The sequence below is a fragment of the Vanacampus margaritifer genome, chromosome 9, assembly GCF_051991255.1.
Source record: "Vanacampus margaritifer isolate UIUO_Vmar chromosome 9, RoL_Vmar_1.0, whole genome shotgun sequence".
NCBI lineage: Eukaryota > Metazoa > Chordata > Actinopteri > Syngnathiformes > Syngnathidae > Vanacampus > Vanacampus margaritifer.
Genome location: NC_135440.1, coordinates 7,013,377 through 7,033,417, shown reverse-complemented (window position 1 = coordinate 7,033,417; position 20,041 = coordinate 7,013,377). Strand labels below are relative to the sequence as shown.

At 40.2% G+C, this 20,041-nt stretch overlaps 1 protein-coding gene across 5 annotated transcripts in view; it reads left to right on the top strand.

Annotated features, from left to right (window-relative positions):
• Positions 1-20,041, top strand: part of plecb (plectin b) — a 133,083-nt gene that overhangs the window by 13,692 nt on the left and 99,350 nt on the right. Inside the window, exon 1 of one of the 5 annotated variants that reach the window (XM_077575817.1) lies at positions 2,600-2,790. The exons of the other annotated variants lie outside the window; for them this stretch is intronic. Coding sequence (XP_077431943.1) covers positions 2,700-2,790 — 91 coding nt within the window. The 5' untranslated portion in view covers positions 2,600-2,699. Of the gene's footprint in view, positions 1-2,599; positions 2,791-20,041 lie in introns of those variants that run through there. 5 annotated transcript variants of the gene reach the window in all.

Genomic DNA, 20,041 nt, shown 5'->3' with positions numbered 1-20,041 from the left:
TAGCATAGCATGTAGCTTTGTTGCGTTCTAATCATGGCAGATCAAAGCCTTCGATCACCGCTAATAGTTTTAAATTGGGAGGGGGTCGCTGTCTGTGCATGTAGCGGAGATTGGGTTTGATGATCTGTGTCGTATTCTCAGCAATCAGTCTTCTATTGATATTTATTCAGTCAGTATACAACCACATTTTTTATGGCCACAATATATGTTCCTTACATTTTATTTACGTATGTAGATTTTTTAATTAAAGGGACATTTGGTTATCCCTAGCGCCATCTAGTGGAGCTAGTTAGAAGCATGCAGGAGCACGCACACTGCGGTGGCTCGGAGAGACCATATGTCGCAAGCCTACCACCAATTCTTATTTTGCGCGAACAAACGAGCATCTCTGTGAGCGATGGCAACTTGGCAGCCGTAGAGAAGCCCTTAGTAGTCTAACAATATGCCCAATCAGCACTGAACTAAAGCATGCATTAACATAGCAATGGCGAGGAATTTGCAACAGGCTTCGTACTTTTGCGAGTGTATTTTTCATCCACTGATTTCATCACACCACAGCAAGATAGATAAGGTGTATTTTATTGTTTAAATACTGTACAGGGTGTACATGTTTTTATATTAATAGAGCACGACTGCTTCGTCCCAAAACCGTGATAAATCTCACCAAATCTGCACTATTGTACTCATCCCTGAATCTACTAAAATATCATAAGTCACATTATTTTAGATTTTATGGACGGTAGCCACCTCCCAACATTGCCACTGTCATAGACAATGGCAACTTGAATAGTACAAAAGTACCCAAAAAATAAAATTGTAACTCTGAGTTAAAATTTTATGTATGAATATGATTAGGCAAAAGTAGGGATGTGCACATACATGTAGTGAGGATGGATCACGGCTTTGGAACGGACATATAGCCTATGTTTTATTAGTGCTGTCAAAATTAAAGCGTTAATTAATTAATTAATCACAAAAAATGATCGCATTAATCATGTATTAACGCAGATTAATTACGCTATTAATTTTTACCGATAGCTGACAGCGGATCGTTACATTAAAGGTAGCACAGGTTGTGTTAGAGCAATAAACATTACTACATGCATTAAACTAAAGTTTGCATATGACATTCAGAATATTTGTTCATGTCAAATTTTTTGAGTCATTAGACCCCCCACCCCCGTCCCCTCCCCCATTTTAAATTATGCAAGTATAAAGTATACAAACACATTTAAACACATGATATGACAACATATTGAGAGAGAACAAGAGCAACGGATAAAGCAAAAATATTGTACAAACGGTGTGATCCGTCTTTGTGTTTACATCCCAGAAGTGTTGAATATATGAACAGCAAGCCAAACTCAGCCAAACTGAGTCAGGGAATTTAATGACATCCTGAATTATCATCAACAAATGAAACTGCAAAGTACACCTCAGAAAATACAATATAATAAACAGATTATAAGAATGTAAAACATATAAACATCTGCTAAATCGATAGCATGATATAAACAGCCTAGTTTGTAACTTAATTTATAATTTAGCATCTTGCTATATACATCACTAATCATGCCAAAGTTGTACTTTATAAACATGAACCAACTGCCGTTGTTTTTTGTAGGTGTAAAAAGCAGTATTGAAGGGAATTGTCATTCAATAGTCCTCAGGAAATACCAGGGTGAGCTGGAATACCTGTTTTCATTGTTCATCTTTAGTCAAATTTACACATTGTCAAACAAAAGTGTGCCACCATCTAGTGGTCGACAGTGGAATTACAACAAAAATAAAGGGCAGTACGAAATAGAATGGTAAATGGACTGCTTTTTATACAACACTTTATCTACACCATATGGTGCCAATTCGGTAAAAATAAATACATACATAAATAAATAAATAAGTCTGTAATATAGCGAGACTGCAAACCTGAAACTTGCAATGGAGGGAAGGATTGTAGCTTTTCCTGCCATCATCACATTTTGAACATATACAAAATTTGTTTGCGAGCATAAAAATAATTTGCAAACATTGAGATGTTTTGTGGGGGATTGCTGAACATCTTTGCAATGTTATGTAACTTATTCATAATGTATAACTTGCTGTACTTGATTCCACGTTCATTGTGGTCAGGTTACATACGAATTTTTGTTATTTTTTTATCAGCCACCTTAAGAAGTTAATTAAATTACCTTAGTTGTAGTTTGTGGCAGTATTCAAACAGACCCAATTAAAAAGCATTAGTACGTTTCTGGAGTACAATTTTTGATACAACTCTTGAGTTGGATCTATTGGCTGTGCTGGTGTACCTAATAATGTGCCTGTTGAGTGTATACTGACATCCATAACATTCCAATTCAGTTACAGTGTTACCAGTAAGAGCAGTGCTTGAACTCTGCTCCGACTACTGTGCAAGTAAGTGCAAGCAGTGAGTGACTGTCTGCCCTTCTAGTCAGTGTATCTTTAAAAGGAGGGGCCGGACATTCATACTGTTTTTTTGTGAGCGTGAATGTTTGGGGGTGTGTGTGAAGCTGGGTCGTGGAATGAAGTTGGCAGCTGTAGAGGGTTTAGTTCTGAGAGAGCTGACAGAGGACAACACAGACTTCCTCATAAACTCTCAAAAGCTCTGACACGAACTAATTCAAAGTAAAAGGAAGAAGTAGACTTGCCGGAGAAGGTGGGAAGAGGGTGAGAGTGCTGGCATGGCTGTGTATGAACCCGCATACCTGCCTCCGGACGCTGAGGAGCAGGACTTCATCCAGGCTTATGAAAGCGTCAGAGAGAAGTATAAAGGTGAGAGCCTGTTGGATGACATCTTATGCGATGTGATGGAAGACGCATTTTAAGTGGGTTTGCGTAAGTTGTGATCTATTTGTGAGGTTATTGACCCAGCAAATGTCCATACAGTATATGTTTTTATGTTGTTTGGACTTGCAGGGTAGCTAGCTATTGATTATTGGTTATTGATCGGTACTTATCTGTCACATTTGTGTGTTTAAGGATACAAAAGTCCACTTTTTTTTTTCTTTTTTTTTTTTACAGAAGTTCTCTGCTCTGATCAACTCTGATCCCGATGATGAATCTTAGGACTGAATGGTTTTCTGATTCTTTTCATGCTCAGACATAGCATCACCTGAACCTGTTACAGAACATACATCATTTTGTTAGTGGGTTGGTGCACCCAAAGGTTGTGCTTTTCTACCCTTGATACTTGGGAAAATACTTGCGTCTAAGTATGCCATGAAGTTACATTTGTATCTCAAAATTTGTCCTTGACAGCTGAGTTAATTGACTCTGTTCCCCTAAAACATAATGTGTCTTTTACCCCCTTTTTTGGTGAAATACTCCCATGGAAAGGTTGCAACGAGGTGTGTGCAGAAAATGGTTTGATTCAATTTGAGTCATTGTTTGTATATTCTTCATAGATAATGTTTTACAGACCTTTTGTAATTCTCATCCTATCAAGAGCGGGCAAGCACTTTGATTAATATTGGGCCAACTTATTAAATCACTTTTATGTTTTTTTTCTTGGTATCAATAGGATATCATTTTTAATAGCATCATCATCCTGGTATTATTTATTTGGTAACCATATATTTGGATTGAAGCAATAACCCGCCAGAAACTGTTGATATTTTAGGAGGGGGCTCAAGAAACACCTTTTTTGTTTGGCGTTTTAAGTGACTCTTTTAATTTATTAACCTTAGTGTGTTTTAGTTTTTAATTTCCTTTTAGCTTTGCTATTAGCCTTCTGTTCTGTTGTATTTTAGCTCTTTTTATTCTGTTAGCTTTTAGGTTCAGTGTTTCCTCTTGGGGGTAGGGCAAAACTAGCATGGGGGCGGGATGGTCGTACTGGAGGCTCCTGAGGCTCAGGGAAACTGGGTGGCTCTACAACTTATCTATCAAAAGTTCGTTATTAGAGGGGATGTCAAACTAAAAGTTTTCTTTCCAATTATGTGCCCCAACTAGTCTAAACACAGCATTCGGATTACTATTCTGTTTGTGCAATATGAGTTAAGCAGCAAAATACACCAGTTTTTCTCAGGGGGAGCGGCCATTTTGCCGCTTACTGTTGACTAAAAATGACATCACAGTTGCCAATGGACCAGGCGTTGACCAATCACGACTCACCTGTTTTCTGAAACGGAGACGTGATTATTTTTTACCTGAGCCCTCAACAACTGTTGACAGCCAGTGGTAAAATGGCCGCCTCCTGAGACGGATAAAAACTGGTGTATTTTGCTGCTTAACTCAAATTGCAGAGAACAACAGAATATTAATCAGAGTCCTGTGTTTAGACTAGTTGGGGCACATAATTGTAAAAAAACCTTTTAGTTTGACATCCCCTCTAATATAGGCTTTCATCATTTCAATATACTGTATATCACTGTCAAATTTGAACAAAATAGTATCCAGAGCGAAGATGCTGATTGATCATCAAAATGATACACTCATTATTAATCTCTTCAATTAATTAGTTGGTGATTATGGACTACAATAACTAACTAAACAACTCGCAATATGAGAGCAGGGGAGAAAAAAAATGTCTACAATAATAACAAAGATGTTCCAAGCAGGCATGGCTGTTAACATGAATCAATGTTCTGTTTGTTGTGCTGGTTCTTTGCAAGGTTATGGGAAGCAGGAGCTCGCTCTGTGGCAGTTGTTTATGTTTCACACGTTCCACTCTGTTCCCTGCTAGACACAATCAGTGTTGCATTAAGTTACTGCTAACTCCTTATTAAGGCACACTGTCAACATGAAAAAAAAAATCACTTTTAATCTTTCACTTCATCTTCGTGTTTTTTTCATCAGCCTTCAACATGAAAAAAAAAACACTTTTCATCTTTCACTTCATCTTCATGGTTTTTTCATCAGCCTTCATCAAAGCCAATCTGTTTTTCCGGCCGAAATCACTGATTTCTCAATTCTTCTTGAACAGTCTTACCGTGATCACAGTCAGTTTAAAAAATGAAAAACAAAGTAAGAAATGTAAATAGCTAGCTCCCATTTGGAAAAAAAAAATCACTGCAGCTAATGAACGATCTGACTTATTGATAACATTCAGATGGTACATTTTTTAACCAGATTTTGTGTATGTCCACATGTACGTTCATTTTCACATTTGTCATCACCTATTGAAGTTGATACTTAATGATGCTTATCCTGTTAGCAATGAGTGGAATGCTTTCGGTCACTCAAATAGTTTGCAGTCTAAAGAAGAACGGTATGATGGGGTCAATCATGAGAAGTTGAGCTAGTCGGTCCTCGCCAGAACAACTTCTCAGTCAACATTACTCAGCTCAATATGACATTGGCATCAAATCAGGAGTTCAGAACATTCAGCAACAAATTATTCCCTCCCTTTAAAAGCTTTTCTTTTCTTATTATTTTTTAATTAACAGTAAGACGATTAATTGACAGTTAATTTTTCTGTTAGTCGACCAAGAAAATAATGCCCATCTCTAATAAGAATATTGTCTAGGCCTTTTATATTATAATTATAGTGTGTGAGTCTGCTACTTCTAATATTACTCGCTGGTCATTGCCTGCCCTAAATTGCTGTGGTATGGATGGGCGAGTCCTGGCTGTCCTCCCGTTGACTTCTTAGGCATCAGCCTCAGCTAGCAGCAGCTGAGGCTGATGTTCCAGGGCCACCTAAGGGGGATTACCCTGTTCATGCTGGGTGAATTGCTGATGGAGCACAACCATGGTTGGCATACATATTTTGCCGAAGGGAGCTTTTGACGTGGCCCAGTCTTTAAGTATGCAGGGCTTGAAATAATCTCAATATAGCCTGGGACATTTTCAATCATCCAATTAGCCTGTTATTTTTGGAAAGCTTGGACTGTTTACTGTAGTAATTCAAATAGCCATTTGTTATTGGCCGTAAATACTAGTGCAAATGACAGTCCAGTAATACTATACATCAATTGACTAATTAATTAATTAATTATAAAAAGTATTAATTAATTAATTTACATTAATTTGAATTGTCTACAGACCTGGTTAAAATAATGTTTTATTTTTTTTGGTGATGTAAAAAAGGAACGAGTACACATCTGTTTAAATGCCTTTTTGTTGTGATTGAGACCAGTACTAAATCATTTCAAAACTTTGCCATCATAAATATCACTTAGCGCTACAGCTTGATAGGGGAAAACAATTAGCCACTTCCAAAAGTATTGGAACGGCAAGGTCAATTCCTTTGTTTTTGTTTTATACTGAAAGCATTTTTCTTTCAGATCAAACGATAAATATGAGAATTCCAGATTTACCTTACTTGCAATAACTGCAACCCATTGACTTCACCAGACTTTTGCATTCTTCATTTGTAATGCTTCTCCAGGCCTTTCCTGCAGCCTGTTTCAGGCATTGTTTGTTTCTGAGGGTTCTCTCTTCAGCCTCCTCCTCAGGCTCTATTTTGTATAATGTGGTGATTGACTGATTGATTGATTGATGTGTAAGACATTACACCACCCAACCATACCTGGTAAGTGTATATTTACTTGTTTACTGAAGTACGCGTTCATCAGTGTTTCCGTCATTCTTCAACAAAACAGGCGTCTATCATTGAGAAGGGCCTTTGGTACTGACACGATTATTGATGATTGACGAAAACCCACTTCCGGCAATGCTTAGTCTGTCAATTTTTCAAAATTTCCTGTCATTCGTTAATCGTCAACAAACTGGGTCTCCGTCACTGACGGATTGCCAGACCTTAAGTCAATATTAACGGAATGCCCACCTGGAGAAAATGGTTTTGTATACTTCAGAAATTATTCAGATGTTACCATCATGAGTAAAGACTAGTTCCAGAAGCAGCCATGCAAGCCAAAGCCATGACATTACCTCATCCATGCTTCACAAATGAGCTTGTGTGTTTTGGATCAGTGGTCCCCAACCACCGTACCAGGCTGTGGACCGGGGCCGTGGGACACTTTGGTCCGGGCCGCGGAAAGAATAAAAAACATACTACAGTATACTTCCGGTTAATTGATTAGCTGAGGCTTAAAAATATTTTATTTTGAAAAGTGACTCGATTCTCTCTGTTTGTGACGGAGTCTTGACGCATGTCAAGATGCTGATTATCTCAGCTGTGTAGCGCTGATGCTGATCGACAAGTTAGCAAAATGAGTAAAAAACAGACACATTTGGAAACTTTCTTTGCAACGGAGAAAATGCCCAGAGGTGAGACAACACAGGAGCCTATGACCAAGAAGAAAAAGAAAGGTGCATGGACTTACAGCTACAGGTGAGTTCCACACATGATAGGCTCTGGGGAGAGCGGCTCTTAATTTAGCGTTATGGTGAGTGAGTTTCTCATGGACTTTATATTTGTTCTGTGCTGCCTTGTTATGTTGGCGGTGCCAACATATCATGCCCTCCTTAAATCTATCTCTTAAATGCGCCAACTGCAACTAATATAGTTACATAAAAATAGGTTGGGGACCACTGTTTTGTATCATAAGCAGATCCTTTCTTTCTCCATGCTTTGGTCTTTGCATCGATTTGGTTTAGGTTAACCTTGGTGTCTCTTTTGCAAAATCCAATCTGGCCTTCCAATTCTTTGTGCTGATGGGCGGTGTGGTATGAAATGTATTTTTTTTTCTGTCAAAGTCTTTATTGATAATGTAAGTCATGATGCTCATAGCAGAATTAATTCTGAAGTCTACAAAACCATGTCCGGCAATTTTTCAGAAAAATACATCCAAGATAATCAAGAGAAGCTTCATCATTCAACAAGATAATGACACAAAACACACCAAAGAAATTCAATTCCTAGAAACGAACAAGAACTGAAAGAGGCTGTAGTAAAAGTGTGGAAACGCATTTCAAATGAAGAATGCAACAGTCTTGTGAAGTCAATGGGTCACAGGTTTGATGTTGTTATTGCCAGATGCCCACCATCGTCATTGACTGAAATTGATGATTGATGGAAATGACCATCTTTTGGCGTGTGTTTCAGCACTTTCAGCGAATGCTTGATAATGCAAAGCCTTGAAAAAATGCACAAACTGAGCACCGAGTGAAGCAGGATTACTTCTGTCGATCGCAGTGAGTACACACGGTCCTTCTCAATCCGTGTATTTTTGCGTGGCTTTGCATTATCACGCATTCGCTGAAAGTGCTGAAAGCACACACCAAAAGGTGGGCACTTCCATCAATCATTGCCCACCTCTGGTTATTGCAAGTATGGTTTATGTCACCAAATATGAAATGTTATTCATCCATCCATCCATTGTCTGAACCGTTTATCCTCACTTTAAGTTAATTTAATAATGATTGTTCCAATACTTTTGCTAAATTGAAAAGTGGGTGAGTTCAAACAAAAGGTGCACTGTATTTTAATACAATTAGTTTAACACATCTAGATGTAAATACAGTACCATGAAATAAACGCTGGGATTCTGAACTTTTGTGTGATATTCATCTTGGGTTTGGAAACCCAAATGTCTTCAGTATACAACAAAAACAAAGGAATTAATCTTGCAGATATGATACTTTTGGAGGACGACTGTATATTTTCAAGAAGGAAAGCAAAAATAAACAACTGAATATCTGAAAATACAAACTCATGTTAAATGGGACTCAGCACACACCTGCTTCCATTTTAAATGCTCTTTAAAGTTTAGATAGGTCCATGTTTTGTTTTTTTGTCTCCCTCTGAGCTTCTACAGCATCAGTAGGAGCTCTTTGTTCAAGTGTATCAGTCAGGAGAAGAGTACAAAATAATTTCCAGAGCATCCATTATACCAGTGCATTACAGAAAATTTGCCAAAACCGATATTTCTAAGAACGTGACGTACTTCCAAAGTTGTTGAAAAGACGAGGAGAAAATTTGTCAGGGAGGCTGCGTTATGGTCAAATGAAATGAAACCAAGGTTGATCTTTTTGGCTATATTTGTAAAAGGTACATACATTATGTTTGGTAAAAACACAACACTGCTCATCACCAAAACAACACCGTCCCTACACTGAAGCATGACAGTGTTTTTGAGGCTGTTTTTCTTCAGCTGGAACTGGGGCTTTAATTGGAAAGGTGGAAGGAGAACGCTGCCAAACATCAGTCGGGGTTAGCACAAAGCCTTCTGACGTCTGATAGAAAGCAAAGAAATGTCAGGAAACTCCTACAAGAACATCTAAACTTTAAATCAGGGGCGCTTCAAATACTGAGATGCTAACTTCCATTTAAAGATCCCATATTATGCCACTTTTCCACATATTAAAATAGTTCTCAAATGTGTAAAAGACATGTCTGTGACTTGCAATAGTAAAAATAGACTTTGAATGTAAGATTTTTGCTGTCCTTAAATCAGCAAAAAACAACAACAAAACCCTCCTTTCAGAACAGCCTGTTTTAAGGGCATGTCAAGGTAATTGTGTTAATGTAATTTCACCTTATTGTAGAACATGCCGTTTACTAACTGCTAATGTTAAAGCCCGTATCTAACCGAGCGCCGCAGGCTTGGAGGTTCAGTTCATCAATGTTGCAAAATGTGCCAAGACGTTCGCCAGAACGAACACCGACGAAGAAACAACACTCGCTACTTGTGCACAGCGCCACAAGTGTTTGCCGCTCAGTGAGATACAACCAAGGGAATGTCTCCTTTCATTTTATTTGGTGACCATGGCGAAAGAGAGTCTGCCTGCCTCAAAAGATTGTCAGACTGTACTCGCACAGGGCCAGGCATGAGTGCTCAGTTCATTTGAGTGGTGAAATGTTACTGGACATTATTGTGCAATTGCCACAAAATAATCTAGGTTCTATTTGGTAAATTTCTACATTAGAATATTTATTTTTATTTAGACTTACTTTCAAAGAGAATTTTTTTTTCTTTTTCTGGGGACCGGTTATGTCACACCATTGTTGAGGATGTGTACCTTCACTTCACTGTGGTGTTTGTAAGGTCACGTTACTTTTAAACATTTAAGACAATAAAGACATAAAACAAATTTGATGCTAATCTACCTGTTAATTCTCTCTTTTTTCAAATAAGTATCGAGAAGATAATGAATCGATAACATTTGAAAAATGAGCCTGTAACAAAAGTGACTCTCGCTAGGTCATTAATTTTCTTACAGTCTGCTCAATGAAAAGAAAACATTTTGAAAAATGAAAAATTTATATTAGGATTTATTTTATATTCAGGGCTTAAAGTACTCCGGCACGGTGCCAGATTTCAGGCGTAAGAGCGCAATGACAAATCCAGCGAAGCCAAACAGTTTACATGTGGGGAATATTGGACACGTCTGGCAAAACACCGTAAATGCGGAGAGAAAGCCAACTTCAAAATAAACTTTCCCATACCAAGTAATATGTGGAGCGCAATGCCAAGATACGGTTTTATTTTGAAGTTTATCCTGGGAGCGTTTTGCCAGTCACGGCACAACGGAAAACTTGACTCGTCCTGCTATTAAACTATTGCGAGCAAAGTCAACAAAATAACTCCGTACAGAAATCCCGGTCGATCGCCAATTAAGGGCACTAAAGGAAGAATTAATTACGCTGACGTATTGCACGGTGCCTATTGCCAGTGTTTTGGGCGTCTACAGTGTTAGCGTGCTAACTGTACTAGCGGCTGTAGCTATTGGACTACTTCTCAAAGGCAGTCTTATCGACAGGATGATTTGCACAATTTGATGCTGACAGCCGGACACAGTTGCCGTTCCAAGAGATCAGTTTATTAAACCGAGCTCTCTCAATTGTGCTGTTGACGGTCGGCAAAATCACAACTGTGGCTCTGACGTCACTTTGTCTCACAGACCAACTACTCAACTCGGAAATTCATTTCATACAAAGTGCTGTACATGGAGTGAAAATCATGGATAACAAAAGAGATGAATGAAAGAGATGACCTGACACTTGGAGTGGCCATCGGAAATCTTGTGAGTTTCGCAAATGGCCGGTCCATCCACGGTGACAAATCAAATAGTAATCGCTTGATGTCGGTCAAACAACGAATCGGCACGTTGGACACTGCACCAACGCTCCCCGGAAAAAGTTCAGGCTCAGGAATTTTTTTTTAACTTTAAGCCCTATATATTACAAATTTAGCGAAAGTCTCGTCTTGTCTCATTCTCGTGGACTCAATCTCGTGTGACATCTTGTGGGATTTGTGTCTCGTCCCATGCCTAGCTACTACAGAGACTATGTTGTAGCGTTAGTTTGCGATTTTTTTAGGCAGTGGTTATTTTGCCGTAACTGGCAACTCTCCTGCGAGCGTTATTTTGCCGTGAATGTCTCTGATTTACCGTGAATGCTTGTAGACAATTACAAGCGGTTATGAATAGCAAAAATGTGCATGCGCATGCACATTTGCACAACGCCTTGCACGTGACCGCGCAGTGGCCTATATGTGCACATTTAGGCCACCCCGCGCTCGCAACGTGCAAGCCTTCTCATCGAGACCACTTAGCGGACGGTTACCATCACAAAGTCACGACAACTAGGTGACGAGTTGCCAGTCACGGCAAAAATAACCACAGCAGATTGTATCTTGGCTAAACAATACGTGACCCCTTCAGTATTATTGAACCGACGTTTGCTTTATTATATCTGACCTCTTGTAAGCAAACAACCTCCACGCGAAAAATGTAGCTCCCAATTTGGTACAATGTATGATATGGCACATCTCTAATTGAAAGGATGGGAAAGAAGGCTAAATTTAAATAAAATGTTAAATTTACGTCTTTCACGTTTGCAGTTGTGTCACACCGTTGGGACTGATCCATTGTTCAAACGAATTGCATATCCAGCTCGTAACAGGCTTTCATTAACAAAACAGTCCTTCGAGATATGCTGTCGATACATGTTCTTAAAAAATTAAATAAATCCACTGTCTTCTCAAAGACTCGGACGAAGGAAGCAACCACTTCTCCCCGATCGTTGTTTCCCCATTGTTCTCCACAGAGCGTATTCGAGCAGGAAAAAAAAGAAGCAGCAGCCAGCTTCTCGAATTTCTGTGGGCGTGACAAACCTTTACCTGAGGCAGTGCCACTAACCCGAGGGGGCGGGGTCAAGTGCACTTCTGTTTCTTGTTGTCGTCACCAAGTCATTGAAGTTTAATCTGCCCGTTGAAGCACACATTTTAGTAAAGAGGAGAAAGCTAAATAAGTCACGGAAGGATGCGTATTATTGATAGAAAACCCCACTAAAGTTCATTATCATACTATAAGTATTAGTGTTGCACGGGATACCGGTACCAGTACCGTACCTCGATGTTTTGCGTCAAAAACGGCTTGGTATGATTTTTTTCTTAGTACCGGTACTTAGAAAAATAAATACGAGACAGCCCGCCAACTCTGTTTTAAAGGCAGGTACACATACACGCATGGCCGCCTGTCTACTGATATGTGGAAAACGCCTTAAGTAAGCGACACGCCTCTTTCAGCGTGTGCGAGAGAGCGCAGGAAGATGGCTTCACGCACTGAAACGCTCGCTGGATGTGCACTCCTCGTTGAGAAGCATGAAGCCACATGACAGAATTGGCATTGCCTACGCATGTTTTCAATAAACACATGAAGAACACGTGTGTTTTTTAATTTTCAGTTTTAGAAACGTTTTGTAACAAGAGCAAATGTTTTTCGCGGAGAAGCAGAAGAAAAAGCAGCAATCATTCCTGCAGTGGACTCAAGGTGCGTTCAATGAACAGGCACACAATAGGAAATCACAGTTATGCATAGAAAAAGCTCAGACGACAGCAACAGACACAGGTTGTGATGCATTTTTTACACTTCCCTTAAAAATAAGTGGAGCGTGAATTATTTTGTTTCCAATTTGTTGTATTTGATTATGCATTCGACTAATTGGGAACGTAATGGAGAAGAGCAGAGACATGCACGCACACTCAAGTAACGTTACATTGAGTCATTGGAGAGCCACTGTATTGCCCGTCCGTCCGTCCGTCCGTCTTCTTCCGCTTATCCGGGGTCGGGTCGCGGGGGCAGCAGCTTTAGCAGGGAAGCCCAGACTTCCCTCTCCCCAGCCACTTCAGCCAGCTCATCCGACGGGACCCCAAGGCGTTACCAGGACAGCCGAGAGACATAGTCTCTCCAGCGTGTCCTGGGTCGTCCCCGGGGCCTCCTGCCGGTAGGACATGCCCGGAACACCTCCCCAGGGAGGCGTCCAGGAGGCATCCGAACCAGATGCCCGAGCCACCTCAACTGGTTCCTCTCAACGTGGAGGAGCAGCGACTCGACGCTGAGTCCCTCTCGGATGACCGAGCTTCTCACCCTATCTCTAAGGGAGAGCCCGGCTACCCTGCGGAGGAAACTCATTTCGGCCGCTTGTATCCGGGATCTTGTTCTTTCGGTCACGACCCACAGCTCGTGACCATAGGTGAGGGTAGGAACGTAGATCGACCGGTAAATCGAGAGCTTCGCCTTTCGGCTCAGCTCCTTCTTCACCACAACGGACCGATACAGCGTCCGCATCACTGCAGACGCTGCACCGATCCGCCTGTCGATCTCCCGCTCTAACCTACCCTCACTCGTGAACAAGACCCCAAGATACTTGAACTCCTCCACTTGGGGCAGGACCTCCTCCCCGACCCGGAGAGGGCACTCCACCCTTTTCCGACTGAGGACCATGGTCTCGGATTTGGAGGTGCTGATCCTCATCCCAACCGCTTCACACTCGGCTGCGAACCGCTCCAGTGAGAGCTGGAGGTCACGGCTTGAAGAAGCCAACAGCACCACATCATCTGCAAAAAGCAGAGATGCAATGCTGAGGCCACCAAACCGGACCCCCTCAACGCCTCGGCTACGCCTAGAAATTCTGTCCATAAAAGTTATGAACAGAATCGGTGACAAAGGGCAACCTTGGCGGAGTCCAACCCTCACCGGAAACAAATTCGACTTACTGCCGGCAATGCGGACCAGACTCTGACATCGGTCGTACAGGGACCGAATGGCCCGTATCAGGGGGCTCGGTAACCCATACTCCCGAAGCACCCCCCACAGAACTCCCCGAGGTACACGGTCAAACGCCTTCTCCAAGTCCACAACACTGTATTGCCAATATTTAAAAATGGATGACATCAAATGCAGTCAAATACAATACTTTAAGAATATGGCATGCAATGTGAAAGCACATACAGTATAAACATAAATATATACAGTATGTACATAAATTAACATGTATACATCCCAATATTTTGAATTAATAATAAATAAATAAACATTTTAAGTTATTTTGTCAGTTTTAATTTTGCTGCTTTTGCTGATGTTTTAGAGTTTTGTTGAGGTATTGTTTCAGAACCGGTATCAAGGTATTTTATGCAGGTCAAATTTTGGTATCATGACAACACTAATAGGTATGGATATATCATGAGTGTGACGTGAATGTTAACTATGAGGGGGCGGTGTGTTTCAGTGGTAGAGTCATCTTGCAACCCAGAGATTTCGGGTTCGATCCCATACTATTGTGACCACGTCGAAGTGCAGTATCCTTGAGCAAGATACTGAACCCCCAGTTGCTCCTGATGCTGCGTAGTGAATGTGAAGCACTTTGAGGGCCTTGTAAGGTGGAAAAGCGCTCTTTAAACGAAGTACAATTTACCATGAAGAATGCCAAATCCCCTGTAATAAATAAATAGGCGAGAACACGTGGGCAAACACATTATCTCAGTCTTTATTTTTACCACCCCTCTTGAAAAGACAACCTTCACCCCCTAATTGTGCAGGTTATAGGTCACATTAAAATAAGTTGGGATATGATTGATATTGGTCAAAAAAATTTAGATCACAAAAACCTGGCATTAGTTCAGGAGTGTGTGGACTTTTTACAACCATTGTAGCCATCTATTGTAGTCAATTAGTCATCCATTGTAGGGATGTAATATGCCACATTAATTAAAAATTTCACTCTAAAATAGTTGATATTGGCACATAAAGCAGCCAGTCTATTGTTGATGACTTTCCGCTTCCTGAGAGATGATGTTATGTGTGACATCTTCTCTTCAAACTCACTTCTCTTAGAGAAAATCAACAGCAATAAAGCCTTTGGAATTTATATAATCTCAGAGTCTTTGTCATGGCCGGCTGGCTGCAAGGCACTGCCTTGGCGCTCGGGGTAAGATTAGATTTAGAAGAAGGCGGGAGGGGGGGATCCGACCGTGGGTAGTGTTGTGTCACGCCGCCATGGCCCGCCACAGTGCACCTTGATTGGCCATGCATGCACTCACGGCCCAATGAATTGAGCGGAGGGGAAATTTTGGGCAGGTTTCCCCACTGCAGTAGAGGGTGAGAAGACTGTCTGGCTGCCAAAGGCTGCCTCTGGGTCTGGGCCGTGAAAGAATGCATATCTCTCGGAAGGAACCAGAGAGCACTTAGACAAATTTGGCATAGTGTAGAAAATGATCCAGCTGAGGATTTTTTTCCCAAAGTTTTTAAGTATAATTACTATCCGTGTGTTTTGGTTTTGAGCTTTTTTTTTGAAATTTTTTTTTAAATAATGCATCTCTAGTAGAGATTCCACAATGTTCACAACATCATGGTAATAAAAGTGTCTTGATTATGGGGAAAAATCTGTCTCAAAATTATTCACACAACGATATCTGGAATTTTCAAATACATTTGAAACAATTTTCTAATGTTTCCCTCTTTCTTGCCTTGTCTCGACACGGAAGACGTTCTTCTTCTGCAGCTACTACTGTACTGCAGCAGTGGCCAAAGAGGTAGCAGCAGAGAAGCATCTTCAGTGTCAAGTGGCAAGGCAAGACAACCACAAGGGAAAAAATCTGCAGTCATATTTAGTTTCCCTACTTGTGTTAAATAAACAGATCAGATAAAGCAATTATTGTGTTTTGAAATTTCCAGTTTTTAACGAATTACAGTGAAATGTTGAATGTGGAGGCAGCAGCTCCACATTCAACAATTCACAAGCGGAATTGAATATTTAATTTAATAATAAGTAATGCTAAATGCGTTTAAAAATGTGACTATTTGCAGATCTGAAAATGTGGGAAAACCACGGATATATTTGTGGATATGAAAAACACAAAGATTTTTAGAAAAGTCTCTCCCCAGCAGTGATAGTCACTATTTTTTTTACATCCTTTTTGAAAACAACATTAATTGCAATGAAAGGAAATTTTTAATGTCATGTAATGTTTATGATATGTTTATGTAGTAGAATATATAAAAACAATATTGATTGTGTTTACATATGGTTCTATTATGCCACTAGGCATGTGCTAATATTACATTCTGACGGTATAACGGTGAACAAAAATATTGCTGTGTCACATATCACGGTATTAAAATTACAGCTCTAAAATGTCCTTTAAAAAAATAATATGTGGGTAAATAAAATTTTCCATTCCGCGCAATGAGTTTGACTGCTCTATATTGTCGCAGTCTTGTCTCAGTATGAAATAGTGAGCTGTTGTTTTTCAAATGTAGCTTTGGGTCAGCATTAGGAACGTCACTGCTTAGTCGCCATGCTACGGCGCTCTCTCCACTTCCTTATGTATGTCCCAGTGGTTAAAATTTTCCCTACTCCGTTCACACCCGTATATTCCCAACATGTCTGACAGGCAAATGTGGCTAAACACAAACGTGCCTGAATTCCATACAATTTTCATAAGTTTCAACACCCTGTTGAGGATGATGTGATGCCACATCTGACTGTTCTGTTTGTGTGTACTTCTGTATATGCTAGATCAACCAAACAACAAAGAATACCCTGTGAGAGGTTAAGTCAGTTATGTGGCATGCAAACCAGAAAATAATTTGTCATGGAGCAGTCTGACAGCAGCAGAAGTAGAACACCACTTTGAGCTTCCATGTAAAGTTACTCGCAGTTCATGTGGATACGGTTTTTACTTTACGCTTCCTATGTGTTGTCATGCAGTGTCAGCAGTGCACAGCCAAAACATGTTCCACTCCATTTTATGTTTTATATGAATCTCTTCTGGTGTCAGTATCCTGCTGCTTTGCATTGATCAGCACTGGCATACAGCTTTGGGAAAAGATTACTGTGAGCATGATAACACTGCTGTAATGAATTCCTTCAAGGCCTTTTATGGGAGCAAGGGCGCTTCGAGGGGATGCTTCCACAAGCAGACATCCTTCCTGTTAGGCATTTACTGTACTGTACTACATGTCAGAAAACAAGCTACAGTACTTTCCTTTTAAAAAGAAACAAAACAAACCTGTGACTTGTTGTTTGACTTGGTTGTTAGTCAGATTGTTTGCACATATTTACATTTATTGACTCTTACATTTCCATGTCCGATTAGATTAGATTTTTTTTAATAGGTAGGCCAGTTCATTACCTTACTGCTTGGGTTTCTTGCTTTCACTGTAGTTGAACCTTTTTATGAAGTGGCTCTCTGTTGAAAGGAGCAGTGGAAATATTTCTTCTTTAATGCCAAGGGGACTTAAGAAGGACTTTGTGTGTGTTACTTTCTAAAAGACTTATAATTAAAATCCCCTCCACACCTGAGTGGATGCTTGGTATTGTATATTAGAGTTTGATAGTGAGCATGTGTGGGCTGTCTTGCCTTGTTCCTTGTCAACCGTTACCTCACACTGAAAAGCTTTGACTTTATTGGTGGCCAGTGGTATTCAGGGCAACTGGAGCCAGTGTGACAGTCACCAACCACAAAGCCCAGGAATGTCTCGACAGGTCACCCCTTACAGCTGACACTCGGGGGGTGAATGCAACTCACGCATGCTCTCTGCCTCTTTCATTCTCTCTCTCTCACACTCGCAGTCTGTCTCACGCACACACACACACAAACGCTGACAACTGAACATGAAGGTTTATAGAACTTTATATCTACATACACAGTCTTGGAAATTACAAACCGAGGCTCGAAATAAGCTGTTTCACATTGCATTTTGTGAGTCCAAATTCACGTTTCGCCCCATTAAAACACATTGAATAGCAGCACTGAGAATCTCATTTTGTTTTCCCAACAACTGAACCGCAGAGACTGTCCTGTCCCAAAATGCCTTACTGGGCTTACACACCTTAACATCCTGTAAAGCAGTGCCATCACCACACCAGCTAGCGAAGAAATGAGCTTCGGCAGGATATTAGTGCGGTTAAACACATTGAGGAGTCACTCATAAGTCACTAACCATCGTCTCCTTGGCGGCAAATAAGATCCACTTCTGACAAGTATCGTTCCTACAAAGGGATGATGAGGAAAGATGGACACAACATGCACATTTATAAGATAACCTAAGTAATCGGAATAAAGCGCCTCTGTGATTGAGTGTAGATATCTGGCTGGAACTGTGTCAAAGTGGCACGTATCCAACTTTTAACATCCAAATAGCAGGCAATTTAAAAATTGTCTGGAGAGAAAATTCTATGCATATTCAAAAATTCCAAACACAGTTAAACAGGACTGAAAACCAGAAATTAATTTTGTTACATTTTTGTTTTGTTTTGTACACTGCAGTGTCAGCTGGGAGACGTGGCTTACAAAAGTAAAAGTTGGGATGTTAAATACCAAATTTTTCAGACCAATACCAGTACTGAGTAGTCACCGATACCAAGTGTTGATACCACTAGTACTTTTGATACATACATGCCCCCCCCCCCCCCGCCCCCCGGAAAAAAAAAAAAAACTATGACCGATAATTTTAAAGAAAGACCTGTATTTCCCAGTAAAGCATTATTGTTGTTAATATTACTTGAAATGAATGGATCTTTTCTATTCTTCTAATTTCTTATTTATAGATCCTGATCGTAAGAAGGCCACAAAAGCACGGCTGATACTGGTAGCTTTCTTTCTTTAACTTTGTTTAACCAGGGATGTCCCATCGAGATTAAAAAGCTCTTTTCCAAGGGAGTCCTGGCCAAGAAGCAGCAGAGGTTAAGGGGGGACAATTGTCCGGTCGTTATATTGTTATATTTATATTGCTTGATAAAACACTTGCTGGCATTAACCTGAAAAAAAATTTGCTCCACAAAATTTTAAAGTTCCTCTTCAAAAGATGTTATTGATTGGCAAAATTGCTCCTCAAACAAACAAACAAAAACTTATTTCAAGCCTGGCAAATGCACAAGGAATTGGTGCATCACACTCTCTAAGCGGATCACTTAATCTCTTTGAGTCTGGAATACCAAAGAAGGAGGAGACGTGTTAACTCGGAATACCTTTCACAGTAATTCTGTCCAGCTCTGACAGAAGATGTGGTTAGTTAAAAACTGCCCTAAATGGGGCAGGTCTGACTCTATGAGCTACACACTGCTCAGTTACATAAAAGGTATGAATAAAATCTTCGGAGATAATAAATGGCTGTTAAACTAAACAGAGCCTCCTGCATGTGTGTATTCGTGTTGACATGTGAGGTCCCTAAGGGGTAGAGGCTGCTCTGCCTCTAAGCACAGGTCAAAAGGCAAACCCTGGAAACCCCCCCTCCCATTTGTTTGTCTTATCTCAGCGCTCCAATCATTGCTAATTTGGGCTTTCCTGTAACACTGGAACTACCCTTTACATTTACGTCAGGATAACACACCACTGTGTGGCTATGTTTGTCCTCCAGCCACCTTTCAACATGTCATATAAATCTTTGATGTGTTTATCAAGCGTGTGGAATTAACCTAGTGTATATCGATGTTGCTATGGGTGATGCAAAATCTTGATATCTATGTGAACCATGAAATCTTGCATATTGGTGGAATGCTTTTGAATTCCATCTTTGACCTTTGCGTTTTTACCATGAATTCATGGTTGAAGGCATAGAACAATTAGTCTGAATATAGAAGGACATTTTTGTCATGCAGTTGCTTGACTTGTATTTTTATTTAAAATTTCAATGATTAGTCATTAACTCTTTGACTGCCAGACGTTTTCAGAAACGGGATGTCGCCAGTGCCAGCCGATTTAAGCATTTTGACTGATCTTTCAAGGTCCACAGAAAATGTTGTGTTTGGACTATGGAAACACACATACTACCAAATGAAAGATTGAACTCTTTGTTTGTTTCTACCTTATTCTGTTCTTCAGTAATCAACAATAGAAAATGGTTACTTTCACCGAAATTCTCTGTTTTGAAACAAAAAGCGGAGAAAAAGAGC